Raw genomic sequence first — 18,058 nt, 5'->3', positions numbered from 1 at the left:
TTACTGCTGATGAGGATATCAAATCGTTGTTGGAATAGTTTTTTGCTGAAAAAGATAAGAACTTTTTTGAGCGCGGAATCATGAAGTTGCCTGAAAAATGGCAAAAGATAATCAAACAAAATGGACAATATATTGTTTAATAAAGTTTTTGTTTCCCATGAAAAATTCGCCTTTTATTTATATTTAAAAAAACGCAATTACTTTTTGGCCAACCCAATAGAATAGCGCGTGAAAGAGAGATAAAAAGGTTTCTTCAGTGTCAGCGAATGATTAGAATTGCGAGATAGCGGCGTGTGTGATGTCCGAGTGATTACGGGTCACTTGTATCGCGTTACAACCCAATGGCACGATTGTGCACAGACAAAATAAATTCGTGACAGATTCGATTTCGTACCGAGACTGACCTCCGTGAATTATCCGAGACGAAAGTTACACGGCGTTAAGCAATTTATACAATTTTATTAAATAATTTTCTCGATGTATAATACTTATCTTTCTCACTATCCTACTTTCTCATCATTCTTCCGCGCAAATACACCTGGTCTGAAAAATTCGAATAAGAGTCTCTGAACGGTTTCTTGAAAGATGAAAAAGTTCTTTTTACAGATAGACCCCGTCACATTGTTGGGCGACAATAGCGGCGAGTCGTTACACCATATTTACACCATATATTGCACAAAACTCATATAAAAGATAAAATTGCTTTACAAACGAACAGAACAATTTCACGAGCGGCTTGAACACATTCTCATATTTTACATACATCTGCCTCAGGAACACAGAATGTCGTGGGGACATCCAAACCGAATCCTAAAGATTCCGAGACGTAATTCTGATCACTTACGAGAACTACCCCTCGTCCCATCGTTATTCACGTCCATTAGTTATCACCGAAACCACTGAACACAAGTTCGATCGCTGCCTGCACGTCCCCGTTGGTGAACTGCAGCGCCTGAATGTTCACCGTGTCGTCCTGGAGACCCATCTCGTGCATCTGCGCCAGCTGCCGCTGGAGATCGGTGACCGGCGGCGAGAACGTCGGCAATATCGGCGACAACGAAGCCGCGGGAGACGCCTGCTGTACCGGATTCACGTTGGTCGCCAGCGCAGCTTGTCTCATCGCTTCCATGAACATCTGAGGAGTGATAACGCCGGTACTCTGGCTCTGATTGGCAGACACGGCGGACTGGTTAGCGCCACCGGACGCGGAAGATGAGTGCGGATTGTCCGGTGGCCGTTGCGACGCTTGCGAATTCGCGACCGGCTGGACGCTCGGAAAACGTAGGCTATTGTTATCGTTATTGGATTGCGTGGCGAAAAAGTGAGCGATATCGCGCGCCATTTCCTCCTCGAGGGTCATGTTGTCGACGCTGTAGGAACGCGCGCTGGCGGGCTGCGAGCTGGCCACCGAACTACCGCTGGAGGAGCCGCTCGACGCCACGTTGTGTGCCTCCTCGTGCACGGCAGCCGCGATATTCTGCGCTGCTTCGATCAACGTCGGATGCAGCGTTGCAATCCTGGGTCGGAAAATATGATTTTGATGTTTTGAACGTATTATAACAATACATTGTATACATTCATTTGAGAAGAGCTCGGGTGTAGACAATTTGTGCATATTAGAGCAGTTAATTACCTTCTCACAGTATCAACGTTCGTAAAGTGTGCCATTAAATCGGCATCCAGTAACATAGCAATGGCGACGGAATCCTCGTATAATCCGGGGGAGGAGGAAATAATATTGTCTATCACTTCTGGCCGTTTGCTCAAACGCTGAAATGAGAATACGAGAAAAATATTCGTTTATGCGATTTCTCTTCTCCATTAATATTTAATAACTGCATACTTCGTGAAAGAAGTATACAATAAGCAGAAGATTGATTAAATGGTAATTACATGCAAAGCACTTCTAAACGCTGGAGTCTCATTGAAAGACCTAAATGCCGATGTAAGCTGTAAAATGGAGTCCTCTGAGATAAATTTATTTAAAGCTGATAGTTCTGGCTCCTTCTTTTTTAGTGCGTGTATCATTGACCCGTTCTTCAGGCCAGTGGATTCCACTGTTGCGTCATCCTCCAGTATGAGTCCGCAGTAAATAAATTCTGCCAAACGAATAATTATTATAAGCTAATTATTAATACTAGATAGATGCAGAATAATTGTGGTTTAGTTGATGGTCGAAAATAGCGATTATTGTTGCACCAACGTATAATAATACAAAATAATTTGAATTTCTAGAAGTTTTTAACATTCTATATCTCTTAATATATTTTAGATTTAGATTAATTATTTAGATATATTTAGATTAATTTAGTTTAGATGTAACAAAAACAGAGGGAGATTTATCGTTAAGGTTAAGTTCAGATAACAAAGACTATGACAAAAACGGAATATCCAAATATTGCAAAGTCATTTTACCCAGCGAATCCTTTGGCAAGTTCCACCTCTCGGCAGCTTCTCGCTTTAATTCCTCTATTTTCGTTTTCAAATTTACGCTGCTCAATGTGATCGGCATCGTCATTTCGGAATTTATTTGCACCGCGAGCAGCAACTCCATGGTCATCATAATTGGATGGACTAATTTAAAGGACTTAACGTTCTCAAATTACACGTACTCTTCTTGATCGTTGCTCTTTAACTTTCTCGATGTCAACATGAGTAATACCCCGCTTCTTCTTGCTTTAAACAATAAAATGACATGTATCAACGTAAAAGCATCATTACAATCAACTCAACACAAGCAAATTTGCAAATCAGCATAATGCATGTGGTATACGACGAGTCATGACTTACACACCGAACATAGTCGCGAATGCTAATTCCGAGTTTTCAAGTTTGGAAGGTGGCGCCCTCAAACGAACTAGATTTGTGAAAATCTTTTTTAATATTTAGTATGTCTACGTATTAAGGGGATGCTGGAGTTGCTAGTGAACTATTTTTTCACTATAGCGATGGTAATTGCAGTTTCGAAAATTCTCTTTATTGCTTGTGCAGAATAAAAAATCCTTTTCCACAAATGAAGTATAGATAGAAAGAAAGTCCGCTCTACAGGACTTTATATTCAAAATGGAACAAAGTTAGAAAAGACAAATGCAAGTTTTTAACTTTTTTCCATTTTGAATATAAAGTCCTGTAGAGCGGACTTTCTTTCTAGCTATACTTCATTTGTGGGAAAGGATTTTTTATTCTGCACAAGCAATAAAGAGAATTTTCGAAACTGCAATTACCATCGCTATAGTGAAAAAATAGTTCACTAGCAACTCCAGCTTCCCCTTGAGGGGATGCTGGAGCTGCTAGTGAACTTCTTCGCGATGGTGCTGCCGATGGATTCTGTGTTTTCCTTTAGGATTAGAGGTTAGAATACAGGAGAACACAGAATTCTCTTTTATGACGCTTCTAAAGTCACTTCGAAAAGCATCCTCATGTTCCTTAATTGTGTCCAAACACCGCTCAACAGCGATTTTGTGCGTACAAATAGCCAAATTTTTGTAAAAAACATTTTATTGTGCAAAATTGTGCGATGGCAGCACCATCGCGAAGAAGTTCACTAGCAGCTCCAGCATCCCCTTAACTCCTCTATGTTCGTTGAATGTAAAAATGCTTCGAAATATTAGATTTCCTCGAGAACATAAAGCATCAAAAAATGAAGACGTTTATTATTATTTGTTTTCCGTCACTGGATCGCTGGATCGCTGGATGGCGGCGTCGGCAGAAAACCATTTGGCCAGTGGCATCAAATCTTAAAGTCCAGGTGCCACTGGCAGTTCGGGAACAGAATTTTCGGCTTTGAGTCGCCTTAAAATAGGGAACTGCCACACGCTCCCCGGTCGGGAGCTGGCAGTGAATAGGTGGCGGGTGGACTGCTACTGGTGCGGCCCGGGATGGTCCCGGGATCGGCGCGGCATGGGCCGGGACGGGCCCGTGTATTTCCTGCTTCTGAGGCCTAAAAAAACATAAAACATATACCCTCGACCTCTCATTTCGAATGCACTATGGCTCATTCGAAAGTTGAGTTAGCAGTTCGCGGTATCTCCTTGTAAGCTAACACAATAAGAATCATACGAGCCATGGAACGTACAGAACGAACAAAATCCACTTAAAGTAATACGAAACGATACTAGCATCAAGATGCGAGTCAGATTTTTAATATATCGAGTCACTTGATCCATATCGTTCTATTGTGTATCACAAATCTGTGAGCGTCTTCATGCGTGTCAAATCACTCGACTGACTGCTCACTATTTACCATTTTCTTGGGCATAGGACAATGTAAACAGTGACGAACGGTGATACTTATCCGATCGCTTTATCAATATCATCCAGCGTGGAAAGAAACTAAGCTTTTTAATTTGAAAATGGTAGATGTTCCCAGCCAATCGCCTTTCGTTGCCCTCGCACCGCGCGGGAAAATAAAACCCTCGCGACATGGATACGGAAGAGCGTGAATAATAGAGGAAAACGCGGCTATCACGTCGCTTATGGCTCGTATTGATTCCTTTTGCTGTAATAGAATTCCCCCTAATATTAATTAACCGGTACGTGTACTCACTCCTGCAACTTCTTCCGATCGCTCTCGATGACTTTGATTTTCTTTTTCATCGGAGAGTGATTGAGGTCGACTGTCACGATTGGTGAGACTTCCTCTGGTTCTCTAAGTTCCTTTACTTTTTCCATCGCTATGGTTGGTATTGCTTCTTCTGTGATATCTGGTTCCACTTCTTTTACTTCTGCAATAGGTGGAACTGCTGCTCCTTCTGGGATGTCCTTGTGCTGCAACAGAAATAGATCGATAAAAAAAGCCAATCTTCGACGATCGATAATTTATTACGATCGTCCCGAGATTGATTATGGCTCTTGCACGTATTTTGCGGTAGAAATCTAAAGCAGTATCCACCTACGGTGGTTGTTGCCACATTTTGCGTACAAGAGCCAATGAATGATCGAACGATCGAATTGAAAGTAACGAGCGTAAGCACCATCTCGTCCAATTTGCCTTTCAGAGATTTGAGGTCCCTGCGTATGTACTGCTCGTCGCTGTAGTTGTCGTCGTGCTGCGAGTAGAGCGCGTACTCCTGGTTGAACAGCTCTTCGTCCACCAACTCTTTCAACTCTTTGACTCTCAGCACGGCCGGTTTGCTGCTCGATCCTCGCCGCAAGATTGGAGCATCCAGTGACACTGGCGACGTCTGCGTCGCGATGTGCTGTCAGTCCAAGGATACGCGTTAATCGCTTTTAATCTATTGGGTTGGCCAAAAAGTAATTGCGTTTTTTTAAATATAAATAAAAGGCGAATTTTTCATGGGAAACAAAAACTTTATTAAACAATATATTATCCATTTTGTTTGATTATCTTTTGCCATTTTTCAGGCAACTTCATGATTCCGCGCTCAAAAAAGTTCTTATCTTTTTCAGCAAAAAACTATTCCAACAACGATTTGATATCCTCATCAGCAGTAAAGGTTTTACCATTCAAGGCGTTTTGCAAAGAACGAAACAAATGGTAATCTGATGGTGCCAGGTCTGGCGAATATGGTGGATGTGGTAACATTATGGTAACACATCCCATCCAAGCTGCAACAATTTTTGACGAGTGACCAAACTTGTACGTGGTCTAGCGTTATCATGGTGAAACACAACACCTTTTCGATTCACCAATTCTCGACGTTTCTGTTTGATGGCATCATTTAATTTATCCAGTTGACGACAGTGTACGTCTGAATTAATGGTTTGATTCCTTGCAAGCAGCTCAAAATACACAATACCTTTAAAGTCCCACCAGACTGACAGCATAATCTTTCTTTGGTGAATATCTGCTTTTCAAGTGCTTTCAGCAGGTTCATCACGCTTGCTCCACCATCTTTTTCGTTTGACGTTGTTGTAGACGATCGATTTTTCGTCGCCTGTTATCATACGTTTCAAAAATCGATCATTTTCCTCACGTTTCAAAAGAGAATCGCAGATGTCAATACGCTTAGTGAGATGAATTTCTTTGAGCTCATGTGGTACCCAAATATCGAGCTTACTAATGTATCCAAGTCGTTTTAAATGGTTCTCAACACTCGATTTCGAAATGTTAAGATTCTCAGCAATCTCTCGTGTCGTTAAACGCCGATTGGAATCGATCAGTGCCTTTATTTTGTCATCATCAATTTCAATTGGCCTTCCTGAGCGTGGTGCATCTTTCACATTAAAATCTCGAGATCGAAATTTAGTAAACCAATTTTGACACTGCCGCAGTTTTAAAGCATCTTCGCCATATACATCAGATAACTTTTTATGAGCTTGCACAGCGTTTTTCCCTTTTCGGAAGTAATAAAACAAAATATGAGGAAAATGTTCTTTTTGATTTTCCATTTTGAAATGGACGGCAAAGAAACAATTGTTAACGAAATCGTGTACTTTCTTTTTCTAAAACAAGCTTGAACTGTGAGTTGTTAACCTACATAATGAATTTGCGGTTTAGAATGAAGTTAGTTACATTTCAAGACATGTATGTCCATCTATTGGAAAAAAACGCAATTACTTTTTGGCCAACCCAATACTTTGGGCCTTAGCTCATAGTGATTCGCAGAAGGGAACGTACCTGAGTACTCGCTAACGGCGTCATCGTTCTCGAAGGAGGTGCCGACGCAGGTTCGCGCGACTTGTTGAAATATCTATGTGGATCGTTCATGTCTACGTTCAGGTTTAAGTCGACGGATTATAACCCGTCCTGTCGCGAACGACGAGCAACGGCGTACAGGCAGGACGGCAATTCTCTCTCTTGATTAGGCGCACCGGACGATACCGCGACCTTCAAATTCAAACCTCTCGTACGTAACTTCCAGTATACTCGACGCTCCGCCTGTTCCCCTCATTTGCATTTTCTGCACTTTTCCCCGTTCCTCCTCTCGCTTCCTCCCAGGAGTGCCGCGTGAGCGTGTATTCACTTTACTCCAATCGCAGCGAGAAGTGTACGTAACAAGTACACCATGATAAAGTTTTGGCGGCGAATTTTGAAGGGAAATCACATTTCCGCAAATTTTCGCGAAAGTTTTTATTTATCGCTTTCTTTCATAAGAAATAATAATAAGATAACGATTGACAATTCTTGATTTTTAAATCTTGTAAATTAATAATTCTTGATCTGACGTAATCAAGTTTTCTTGTTAAATATCAACATTTAAATGTCACGTTTATACAGGGTGTTCCAAAAACATACCGACAAACTTCAGGGGGTTATAGAAGACACCAAAACACGCAACTTTTATTAATATACCAATACCCGAAAATGAGCCGTTTTTGCCGAAATGAGCAAGAGAGTAAATTATTTGGATTTATGACAAATGCTCAAAATGTTGGCCATTTTCTTCTATACACAGATCTATCCATGATCTATGGACCATCGGTTCATGGATTCACGGATCCTATGGAATATCCCGGGAATAGTTTGCACATGTTCGCAAGCGGCCATGATTCTTGCGAGAAGATCTTTCTCTCCAAGTATAGGAGTCTCGCATACCAGAGACTTCACAAAACCCCAAAGGAAAAAGTCGAGGGGATTAAGATCAGGAGATCGCGCAGGCCAAGCTACGGGACCTCCTCTTCCAATCCATCTGTTCAGAAAACGCTGATCCAGATACTGGCGTACGTTCAAACTGAAATGTGCAGGTGCTCCGTCATGTTGAAACCACATGTCTCGTCTTATATCCAAGGGACATTTTGTAAAAGTCCTGGTAAAATATTTTGTATGAATTGGAGATAAATGTGAGCATTGAAACGAGATGGCAGCAAGTATACTATCAAATTCTCCCCCACAATACCAGCCCAAATGTTGACGGAAAATTGCTGCTGGTGTGTTGTAAAAGCGACAGCATGAGGATTTTCATCATCTCAGATATGGCTGTTGCGACTGTTGAAAACACCATCCCGAGTAAAGCATGCTTCATCCGAGAACAACGCAATTCTTCTGAAGTTAGGCTGGATCATTGAACTATATCCTAACTGGAGTGAGCACTGCTATTGTTCTCGGGTCACGTGACCCGTTTAGAAAGAGAGGGTGAAAGCAGGGTATAGCTGTCCTTTCCCAACCTGTAGCCGCCATTGCCGTTTAGACAAAGACGACACGAGAATGGGTATTACTGTCCTTCTTTCTCACTAAACGGCAATGGCGGCTTGGCGCTCATTCCAGTTAGGTTATAGTTCAATGGGCTGGATCAAATTGCGACTCAAAAACCATTGACAGAAAGCGATCCGATTAGGGCAATCTCCAGGATTCAAACCTTGTACTCTTTGAATATGGCAGGGATGAAGAAGTTGTTCATGCATAACACGCCATACCGTTGTCGTGGAAGCCCTCATATTATGCGAAATTGCGCGAACACTTGTGGAACGTTCTTCTTCTACGCGGTTTAGGACTTCTTCTTCGAACACTATCGTACGTGTTATTCTTGGACAACCTTGGACGACCAGCACCACTGCGCTTTAGATTACCACTTTCTCGAAGGCGACGATGAATAGAAGCAAATGTGCTATGATGAGGTTGACGGCGAATTGGATATCTTTCTTCGTACAAGCGTGCAGCTTCTCTTCCATTACATCTCGCTTCGCCATAAATAAGATGCATGTCAGCTAGCTCTTCAAAAAAAAAATTATTGTTCATTTTGAAGACGAATTTCGTATTAGCGTAACATCTTTCTTTCATCAATCGTAATATCTTTCTTTGAAAGAGAGAAATCCAATTCGTCGTCAACATCATCATAGCACATTTGCTTCTATTCATCATCATCTGTGTATAGAAGAAAATGGCCAACATTTTGAGCATTTGTTATAAATCCAAATAATTTACTCTCCTGCAAAAACGGCTCATTTTCGGGTATCGATATATTAATAAAAGTTGCTTGTTTTGGTGTCCTCTATAACCTCCTGAAGTTTGTCGGTATGTTTTTGGAACACCCTGTATACAGGGTGGGCAATAACTATTACCACCTTAAATATCTTCTAATTTATAAGGTCCAGAGGAAAATTTATGTAATCAAAATTATACGGTACGAAAGGGGCTAACATATGGCGATAATAATTTTTGTCCTGGTGGAGGCGCTTCGAAGATATCAAGGTCACCTTCATATTTTTAATGGGTTCGGTATGTTTTTTTTCCATAATTTTATAGAGGAGCTTAAAACAAGTACGGAACTCATGACACAAAATTATTGAACAAGATTAAATGTAAATGAAAAGGATAAAAAATACATTTTTATATTAAATGAAATTTACGTTTAAAAGATGTACGAAATGACGCTTTATTAGTATGTTTTGTTGGAATGTTTTGATTTTGACATTCCTCATAAATGAGGATCAACTTGTTCTTCAAACGGATACATCGATGAAAATAAATAGTGACGTAAACTTATTTCAATGAAAACAAAGACCCTTTGAAGGCCATCTTAATAAGTTCACAGGATAAGATAAACATAAAAAGTAGTATCGATAGATAAGTCAATCGTGCAAGATGTATTCATTTGAAGAACAAGTCGACATGATGGAGAATGATCTCATTTATGGAGAATGTCAAAAAAATTCAGTGAGAGCGCAAAATTTATACGCTGAACGATATCCTAATCGCACTCAGCCTTCGCGTCGAACATTTAAAAATGTGTGTGATAAACTTAGACAAACCGGTAGCTTAAATACACGTAAAAGTGAGCGTGAAAAGCGAAAAACTAATGAAGGGAATGAAATTAGAGTTCTCACAATGGTGGCTCAAAATTCGCACATTAGTTCGCGACAAATTGAACGAGAATCTGGTATTAATCGGAGGAGCGTACTCCGCATCTTGCATCATTAACAAATTCCATCCATATCACCTCAGCCTTCACCAAGCATTACATGGAATGGACTTTGTAAATCGTGTTGAATTTTGCCAATGGGCTCAACAACAGATTCGAATCAATGACTCATCTTTTGATACAGTGTTATTTACTGATGAGGCAACATTTACTAATCACGGGAATGTTAATTTACATAATATGCATTTCTGGGCAGTGGAAAATCCTCATTGGCTGCGGCAGATTGAACACCAGAGACAATGGTCTTTGAATGTATGGTGGGTATCATAGATAACAAAATTATTGGTCCTTATTTTATCGACGGACATCTAAATGGCAACAGCTACGCCAATTTTCTAGAGCATAACTTACGTACGTAATAAAATAACATAGTTTCATTTAAAAAAATGTACTTTTTATCGTTTTCATTTACATTTAATCTTGTTCAATAATTTTGTGTCATGAGTTCCGTACTTGTTTTAAGCTCCTCTATAAAATTATGGAAAAAAAACATACCGAACCCATTAAAAAAAATGAAGGTGACCTTGATATCTTCGAAGCGCCTCCACCAGGACAAAAATTATTATCGCCATATGTTAGCCCCCTCGTACCGTATAATTTTGATTACATAAATTTTCCTCTGGACCTTATAAATTAGAAGATATTTAAGGTGGTAATAGTTATTGCCCCACCCTGTATAATAAAATTTTCTCTTCTCACTTCTGTTATAATTCAAACAAATATAATAAATTATTACAGCATTACATTACATTCCAGCGTAACCGGAAACTGTGGATATTTTTATCTGATTTGACAGCTCTGGTTAATTATAGTCGGCTAGTCCCAAAAGTCCCTAGAAGGGACTCTAGTCGTCTTTAGTGAGCAACAGCAACACCGAAGTGCAGCGTATGATACGCTGCGTATCGGCTCCGGCTCACTGAGCGGCAGAGCAGCGGCGAAGCGCGTCGGGCGGCTATGCCGTGTGTCATCGATAATGCAACCGGCGCGATTTCTGACAGCTGACAGCGGTGTGATGACGTGCCGATGATGCGAGGCGATGCGCCGCTCTGACCATCGCGCGAGCTGCAGGCCCGTATTCGAGCAGAGATGCAAGGCATTTGCGAGAACATTCGCACGGCGATCGAACACGGACGTACCGACATTATCAGATCGCTGTTGGACGCGTGTACGTATTGCAACAAACGCGTCGTCGTTACGTGATCGCGAATGGTAGTTATGCTTCGTATTTTCTTCTCCCCCTTTTTTCTTCCGACCTCAGACAAGCTTTGACAAATACCGCGTGAATATTGTTCGTCGGTGTCGCAGACCGCACCGTTCCCCGCTTGTTTCCCTCGTTTTTATGTCGTCGACTCTCCTACCTGTCATAGGTGACGATAGTAATGCGGCAGACGGCATTACGAGAGATAAGATACTGAACCAACCGGTCTTGGAGGAAGGGACTTTCTTATCGTACGCCTCGAAGGTACATTTACATTTACATTTACGTACTATGTAAATTTGCAGTATACTACGTATTTGTAATTCTCGCTGTATTTGTTTTCCAACAAAACTGCTCGTGTTCAGACCAATCAAGCGGACATTGTGCGAACTCTCCTGAGTTGTGGCGCTGATCCAGCGGTGCAGAACGCGAATGGACACAATGCCGTAGACGTTGCTTCAAGTGATGCAATACGACGTATTTATATAGAGGAATTGTTGAGGGCGACAGCTGCTTCGGAGTACGTACATATCTGTCCGCAGTAACTGTATTAATTATATATTAGTTTCTCATTAATTGTTTTACAATTCTTATTAAACATCCTGAGAAATATTGAAATATATTTCTTTTATAGGGTAGATAGAGTAGTACAGTTGCTGGACGCTGGGTTGGACGTGAACTCGTGGGATTCGCAGGGCAGCAAGAACACGCCGTTACACTGGGCAGCGTGCTATGGAAATAAGGACATTATCACATGTTTAATTGGTAATGTCGACAGATAAACGTTAAGTTGCACTTGGTAGCAACGTTCTCTTACATTGTAAATTTTATGTAGATAAGGGGGCTGACGTAAACGCCGAGAATGGTTGTGGTGCGACGCCGCTGCACGACGCGGTGAATCGTGGCGATGTCGCTATCTGCCAGGAACTGCTACAAGCCGGTGCGAATCCTCTCGTACGAGCTACCAAGGGGTAAGCGCGATCAATCAAGTATGCTAAAATGCACCGCGCGAGTGTAAATTAAAGTGGCGATTTACCTCTTACAGAACGTTCGCAGGAAAAACGCCGTACGACCTGTCCAGGAAGAAGCAATCCCTGCATTGTTTCCTTCAAAGATTTGTATCGAATTTTATACTAAACGAAAGCGAAACGACGCACAATTCCACGACGTCGTTCATGGAGGCAAACAGCTTTTGCCAGACTATCGTGGGCACTATGAGCCAACTCTCGGTTGAATCTAGCAAGTCCTCGGATCCGGTGTACGATGTGCCTTCGCGCGAAGCAGGCAGGGAGAGCCCCGGTAGATCGATCGCTGACAAAGCGAGCGTCTACAGTTTGCTGTGGCCGCAGCCCAAGTCGGTGATCGAACTGAAAAATTTTGCAGCCCCGTTCATCGCCGGAAAGGAGCTTTTTATATCGATAATACAGGTGAATGCGCTTCCCCTTTACACGTAAACGATATGATCCTTGCGTGTCGTTTATCACGTATCTACATGTTTTCTCAGGCGAGCGAATCTGTACATAGAATATTAGACGTGTGGGAGATCAGTAGAACTCATCTGCTGGAGCTGGGCCACGATGTGAAGATCGGCGAGGTGCAGCCCAGCTCCGGCAAGCTGCTCAACGACAACACGATAGAATGCATCGTGAACAGAGGGCTGTTCAACATCGCGGACGGTTATCAGCTGCACATCACGCAGAACTCGATCAAAGTGAGCGCCGGCAGCCTGGCGGGGCTGCATTACGCGGTCTGCACGTTCGTGCAGATTCTGCGACTGAGCAAGAACCAGAGCAGGTCGGAGGTGTGCGAGATCGAGCCGGTCTTCATAAAGGACGAGCCGAGATTCGCGCACCGCGCGATATTGCTCGACATCTCGCCCAGGGGACGCATACCGACCTTGGAGTACCTGCTGCACACCATCGACCTGTTGTCATCGTTCAAGATCTCGCACCTGCATCTCTACTCGAGGCTCATACCGAATTGCGACTGGCAATTCTGCTACACGAAATCCGAGATGGTGACTTTGGACAGATATTGCAGAGATCGTCACCTGGACATAGTTCCCGCGTTGGACGTCGACTCCAACGTCGGGCAGCATCACCTGACGCAAATGTGGCCTATATTTCAGGAATTACTCGCCGTATTCCCGAGTTTAAGTTACGTTCATGTCGGTCCCCGACTGGCCAGCCTACTAGTGCAAGCTGACAACTTGGACCCGAACGTGTCCGCCAACGACACCATCGAGACGGACATGTCCGAGGTGTTCAAGCCGTACTCGTGCCTTCAAGAACTCTGGCATCTCCTCAACCTGAACTCGAGCACGACTCTGCTGTTGTGCTCCAACGGTTTGCATTCCAGATCGGAGTTTCACAACGTTCCTACCAATATCATACTCGTCGAGTACGGATTTCAGGTAATACCGAAATTTCTTCCCGCTTGTCTAGATAAAATATCGAATAAATTCGCTATGAATGTCTGAATGTCGCCAGGCCGATTACGATTTCTCCGAATGGACGGAAGCGTTTAGAGTGGCGGGCGGTAACGTTCTACCGAGCTCCGGCACAGCCAGCTACAACAGCTTGGCAGGCTGCCCAGCATCGACGTACGCCAACACGAGAAACGCGATAAAAACCTCCCTGGAGCAGAACTCGATCGGCATCGTGGTCGCGCAGTGGTCGGGCAGCCATCACCTCACGCCGCATCCTTTCGCGTGGGTCGGCTACTTGGTGGCGGCTGGTTTAGCCTGGAACCCGATGACCGAGCTAGACTTGAGCCCTGATGAAAATTACGACGTTCCTGAATCGTCCGCGTCCGTTAGGTAACGATTGACCTTGGTAGACTTTGCAATCTATATGCGTCGGTAATTATTAATTAATTAACGTATAATATTACCGTGGCTAACAAAATTGTTCGCTTTCACAGGGAAAAATATATCACGAAATTACTGGACATCCATGTGTTCCGAGATTCGGAGTATAAAATTGGCAGTACGATACTAGAGCTGGGACGTCTGGACACGCTGGTGTTGACGCTGAGCAAGAATCAATCGATCAAGGACTTGCAACAAATTCCGGACAACCGCGGATCCACGCTGTACAGATTATTGACCGATCCGGATAACGTGAACCTGGAATACCTATCAGCTGATTTATTCGCCGTGAGTATGCACAGTGCGCGTCATCGAGACGCCAAAATACTATTATAGATTCATCTAGCATCTTTCGAGATCTTTCGAGATCAACACGATAAAACACTCAGCCTCACGTAATGAGGGGTAATTTACCGTCGCGCTTTTTGCAGAAACTGACGAAGCAGATAAAGCGGATATCGCATTCCTTATACGAGGCAAATCTTGCGTCGAAATTCGGGTCTATGGAGATACAGGAGCTGCAGCTGACCTCCGACCTGATGCTCACGGCTTGTAAGATCGGCAGGACGTTAATCGGGGTCGGCGTGAATCCAAACAGCAATATGGGCCTGGCGGTAATCAATCTGGGAGTGTGCAACCTGCCACCCACTTTCAGAACTGACATAGCGAACAAGATGCTGGCCCACATCGAGCAGTACAAGGGCTCCTGGCTGCAGAGGCATTTACCACAGGGCCTTCAGAGCTCGTTGTTAGTCTTGACCAGCGCGCTGCACAGATTCGTGCCAGAAACTTAATATTCCCTTTTTTATTTTAAGTAAACGAGACTACGTTCGTCTTGGCATGGAACGTCTTAGAGAACGCGAATGTCCAAACGGCTTCTCCACGGGGAGTCCCTTGGATTTTTGTATTTTAAAACGCTTTATTTTGCATTTGAAAATTGTTAGTCGATAAAAGTTCTATGAAAGACTGCAACACGCGAATACACGCGGCAGACCGCGGAACGCGTGTAACACGTATGCAGGATCCTAAGCTGAATTCAAATAGCAACTATGTTGAGAGCAATATGTACTTGTACCTTTATATAACATACTGATTATACTATTGTATATTTGCTATGCGAGAGACTGTTTCTCAATACCTGCCAGAAGTATTTGCGGGAGGATGGGATTGGCTCGAACGAGACTCGCGGCTCTGTTGAGGAAACGCAATTTGATTCATGCAATTATATAGAAAAAGAATATTTGTTTTATCAAATACAGAAACGTTTTATTAATTATGTTCGCTGTCATTATTGATTGTGTTAATAATCGCACGAGAACTACGGTGGTAGTGTAATTAATAGCGAATGAGTTTTACATAAATATCAATTTATTTTCCTATGAACATGTATGTAAATGCAGATTTCGAAATTCCTTTCGCGAAAATAAGGTAATATATATTTTTTATAATACTAATAAATTTGATACAATTATGGTATAGTACTCATATATATGTATAGTACTTGCAATAAACAATATCGATCTATAACGATTAATAAATTATTATGAAGAACAATAACTTAAAATTGTTTTCACATCGTTACAATATAATATACTATATGTACAATCGTCTTACACATTAACGTTAATTAGTGGAAAATCAATGAAAAGGGAAAGAGCTCTATAATTCTTATATATTAAATCTTCCTGCTCTTTTTATGTATCGCAAATGTATAATTTTTACTCAAACTTCTTTATTATTATATACATCCGTTGTGTAGTAATTAACTTTACACTATTTCTTTAGGATTTCTCTTGCAAAGAAATATATCATAAATTTGCTAGCAGACTTTAAAAACGCAGAGTAACAAATTCCATATTCTTTTCGATGAAAAATGTATTTTATATTTTTAGCAGTTCAACATATATCAATGCATTCTGTAGAGTGTAGAATGTGTAACGCGTCTTACTTAAACTATCTAAAATTGCTATTAACAAAATAGATTTTGTAGCAATTTGCAAAATTGATACTTAGCACCATCAGTTGCGTTCGTTCGATATGCAATCACTGCTTATGAGATTGTTCCTATTTTGTTCCCTCCATCCACCCATTTCCATATCCTGGAGGAATGTCTTCCTTTCAAGCGCCTGTAGTCTATAATATTCGTTAATCTCGAACTGATATTTAGGCGCCGTTATGCCGAAGAAGTTGGCTAGGCACTCGCCGACATAGTCGCAACCGTCTAACATCTTTGAGCTGACCCATGTGGTTTGGTGCCATGCCCATGGTAACCAATTCATATTCTTCTACAAAATAACATGTATCACTGTTCCACATATCCTTTTTCAATCGCAAGTATGAGCTTAATGGGTATTTGTGTAATTACGGTATCTATCTGCGACATGGATTTATTGTTCTTTGGTGCGTCTACTTCATCTTCCGATGAGTATTCCTCCATTACGCCGTCCGAGAATTGCAACACTCTCTTTGGCTTCTTGCTCAATTTGCGCTTGCACTACATTAATATTCGGCAAGTTTGAGAAATGTTAAAAGTGCGTTAACTATAACTAATTTAAATGGTTTTTACTATAATGTATCAGTTTTTATTATATTTTTGACTATTATATTTTTATAATAGTTTTAGTCATTAAGAACTTGCACATAAATCCTGATAGCCTGATAATTAGCGTAATAACTTGAAAAAGCTTTGACCAAAACCATAAAATTCGGATTCAAGTCATAACAAACTCACTCATCTTAGAAAGAATTCCACAAGCTTTTAAATCAAAATTTATTTCCATTAAAAATTTTTTTAATTACTTTTAAATTATTTTGAATGTTTAAGAAGCATCACTAAATTGCTTTTTCCCCGAAAAATACAAGTCCTTTATCGCACTGTGAGACTATCGATGCGTACAAGAATACCGATGTTATCTCACTCATTATCGTTTTTAGGCAGATAGCATTATCTGAAATTCGTCACGGTGCATTACGCAAATACAATTTTCGAAAAGCAAGTTTCCATAATATTACCGATACACTGAGTCAATCAAGTTTTCATCGTTAGAAAGTTTCTCAGAACAGGAGTTCGGGAAATTACTTCGAGGTCACGCCAGGAAAAGAAAATCAGGCGACGCGGAATCGAGCTTGACGTTCGGCGCGCGCGTACCTGTGTCTCGGTGTCCGAATTCTCCTGTAAAGTAACGTCGCTCAAGTCACAAATGCCGATCTTCTTCTCCGGCGTCATCGTCGGCTGTATCTTGCAATAGACGAAACCCCGTTGCGTCGCTCGGCGTCGCGATCTGACAAGCTTCGACAACGCATCGAGCAGGCTTCCCCTTACCCTTTGTTTACCGCTCGGATGATCCATTTGCAACGAACGACGTCGAAAAATATCGAGCGATCGCGGCCGAGATCCCATTGGACGGTTCATTCGCCACGTCGATCGAGAGTATGCTCGTAGCGAAGCGCTTTTTCGGAATATAATATTTTTCTCGCATTCGCGAATTTCATTCCGCGATCGGCTTTCGGAAGTTTTCTTTTTTGGATCCACCGACTGCATCGCGGTGCATGCGCAGCCGCAAACTGCATGAATTATATGCACGCGACCGACGAGTCGGGAAATTCATTTAATATAAGCCAATCATATTTTTATTCTAACATTTTTAATATTTTCAAATTAAATGAATTATATAATTTAAATAGATCACACAGTTAAGTTTCGTTTCCATGAGCAAGTGATGGCTGCTTCTTTCTATCCTTTTTCTTCTTTCAAATAAAAAAGAAGGATAGAAAGTATTTTGTAGCATTCGAAGCGCTAACCGGACTACAGCCCCTGTACGTACTAAGATCTGATTTTATGAATGAAAACAACGTCGAACGAAATGTTATCAACAATTATTAAGCCCGGTGTCCACGATGCTAGAAATCGGTCCGAGTTCTCGGTTCGAGAAATATGTAGCCAATCAACTTGCACTTTTACGGAAAAGCCGCAAGTTGATTGGCTACATATTTCTCGGACCGAGAACTCGGACCGATTTCTAGCATCGTGGACACCGGGCTTTAGCATCGCTATTATCTTCTTAAGGGGATGCTGGAGTTGCTAGTGAACTATTTTTTCACTATAGCGATGGTAATTGCAGTTTCGTAAATTCTCTTTATTGCTTGTGCAGAATAAAAAATCCTTTTCCA

The 18,058-nt window shown here is 41.8% G+C and overlaps 4 protein-coding genes across 5 annotated transcripts; 1 reads left to right on the top strand and 3 right to left on the bottom strand.

The window, feature by feature from the left end:
* Positions 1-439: 439 nt before the first annotated feature.
* On the bottom strand, positions 440-2,919 carry LOC105281837 (ubiquitin-like protein 7). Of its 2 annotated transcripts, none has more exons than XM_011343356.3 (5): positions 2,795-2,919; positions 2,416-2,676; positions 1,894-2,099; positions 1,634-1,770; positions 440-1,517 (listed from the first exon to the last, which is right to left on the bottom strand). In XM_011343356.3, the coding sequence occupies exons 2-5, from the start codon at positions 2,561-2,563 to the stop codon at positions 881-883; spliced, it is 1,128 nt and encodes a 375-aa protein (XP_011341658.1). In that variant the 5' UTR covers positions 2,564-2,676; positions 2,795-2,919; the 3' UTR covers positions 440-880. The 2 variants fall into 2 exon arrangements, with proteins under 2 accessions (XP_011341658.1, XP_011341659.1); XM_011343357.3 differs by having other exon boundaries at positions 2,791-2,908.
* Positions 2,920-3,614: 695 nt separating this feature from the next.
* Positions 3,615-6,825, bottom strand: LOC113562095. The gene is made up of 4 exons (XM_026970362.1): positions 6,581-6,825; positions 4,974-5,198; positions 4,547-4,767; positions 3,615-3,940 (listed from the first exon to the last, which is right to left on the bottom strand). Exons 1-4 carry the CDS (start codon positions 6,668-6,670, stop codon positions 3,634-3,636), a joined length of 843 nt encoding a protein of 280 aa, XP_026826163.1. The 5' UTR covers positions 6,671-6,825; the 3' UTR covers positions 3,615-3,633.
* Positions 6,826-10,704: 3,879 nt separating this feature from the next.
* LOC105281834 lies at positions 10,705-15,415 on the top strand. Its single transcript, XM_011343350.3, has 10 exons — positions 10,705-10,986; positions 11,189-11,283; positions 11,385-11,539; positions 11,654-11,784; positions 11,855-11,990; positions 12,065-12,446; positions 12,524-13,432; positions 13,509-13,837; positions 13,942-14,176; positions 14,320-15,415. Exons 1-10 carry the CDS (start codon positions 10,908-10,910, stop codon positions 14,680-14,682), a joined length of 2,814 nt encoding a protein of 937 aa, XP_011341652.1. The 5' UTR covers positions 10,705-10,907; the 3' UTR covers positions 14,683-15,415.
* On the bottom strand, positions 15,244-17,447 carry LOC105281835 (protein FAM177A1). The gene is made up of 3 exons (XM_011343351.3): positions 17,037-17,447; positions 16,254-16,382; positions 15,244-16,173 (listed from the first exon to the last, which is right to left on the bottom strand). Exons 1-3 carry the CDS (start codon positions 17,427-17,429, stop codon positions 15,907-15,909), a joined length of 789 nt encoding a protein of 262 aa, XP_011341653.1. The 5' UTR covers positions 17,430-17,447; the 3' UTR covers positions 15,244-15,906.
* Positions 17,448-18,058: the final 611 nt, after the last annotated feature.

This window comes from Ooceraea biroi, chromosome 6 (assembly GCF_003672135.1).
Source record: "Ooceraea biroi isolate clonal line C1 chromosome 6, Obir_v5.4, whole genome shotgun sequence".
In the NCBI taxonomy this organism is placed as follows: domain Eukaryota; kingdom Metazoa; phylum Arthropoda; class Insecta; order Hymenoptera; family Formicidae; genus Ooceraea; species Ooceraea biroi.
Note: the sequence above shows the minus strand (reverse complement) of the source record. Positions and strands in the feature narration are given on the sequence as shown.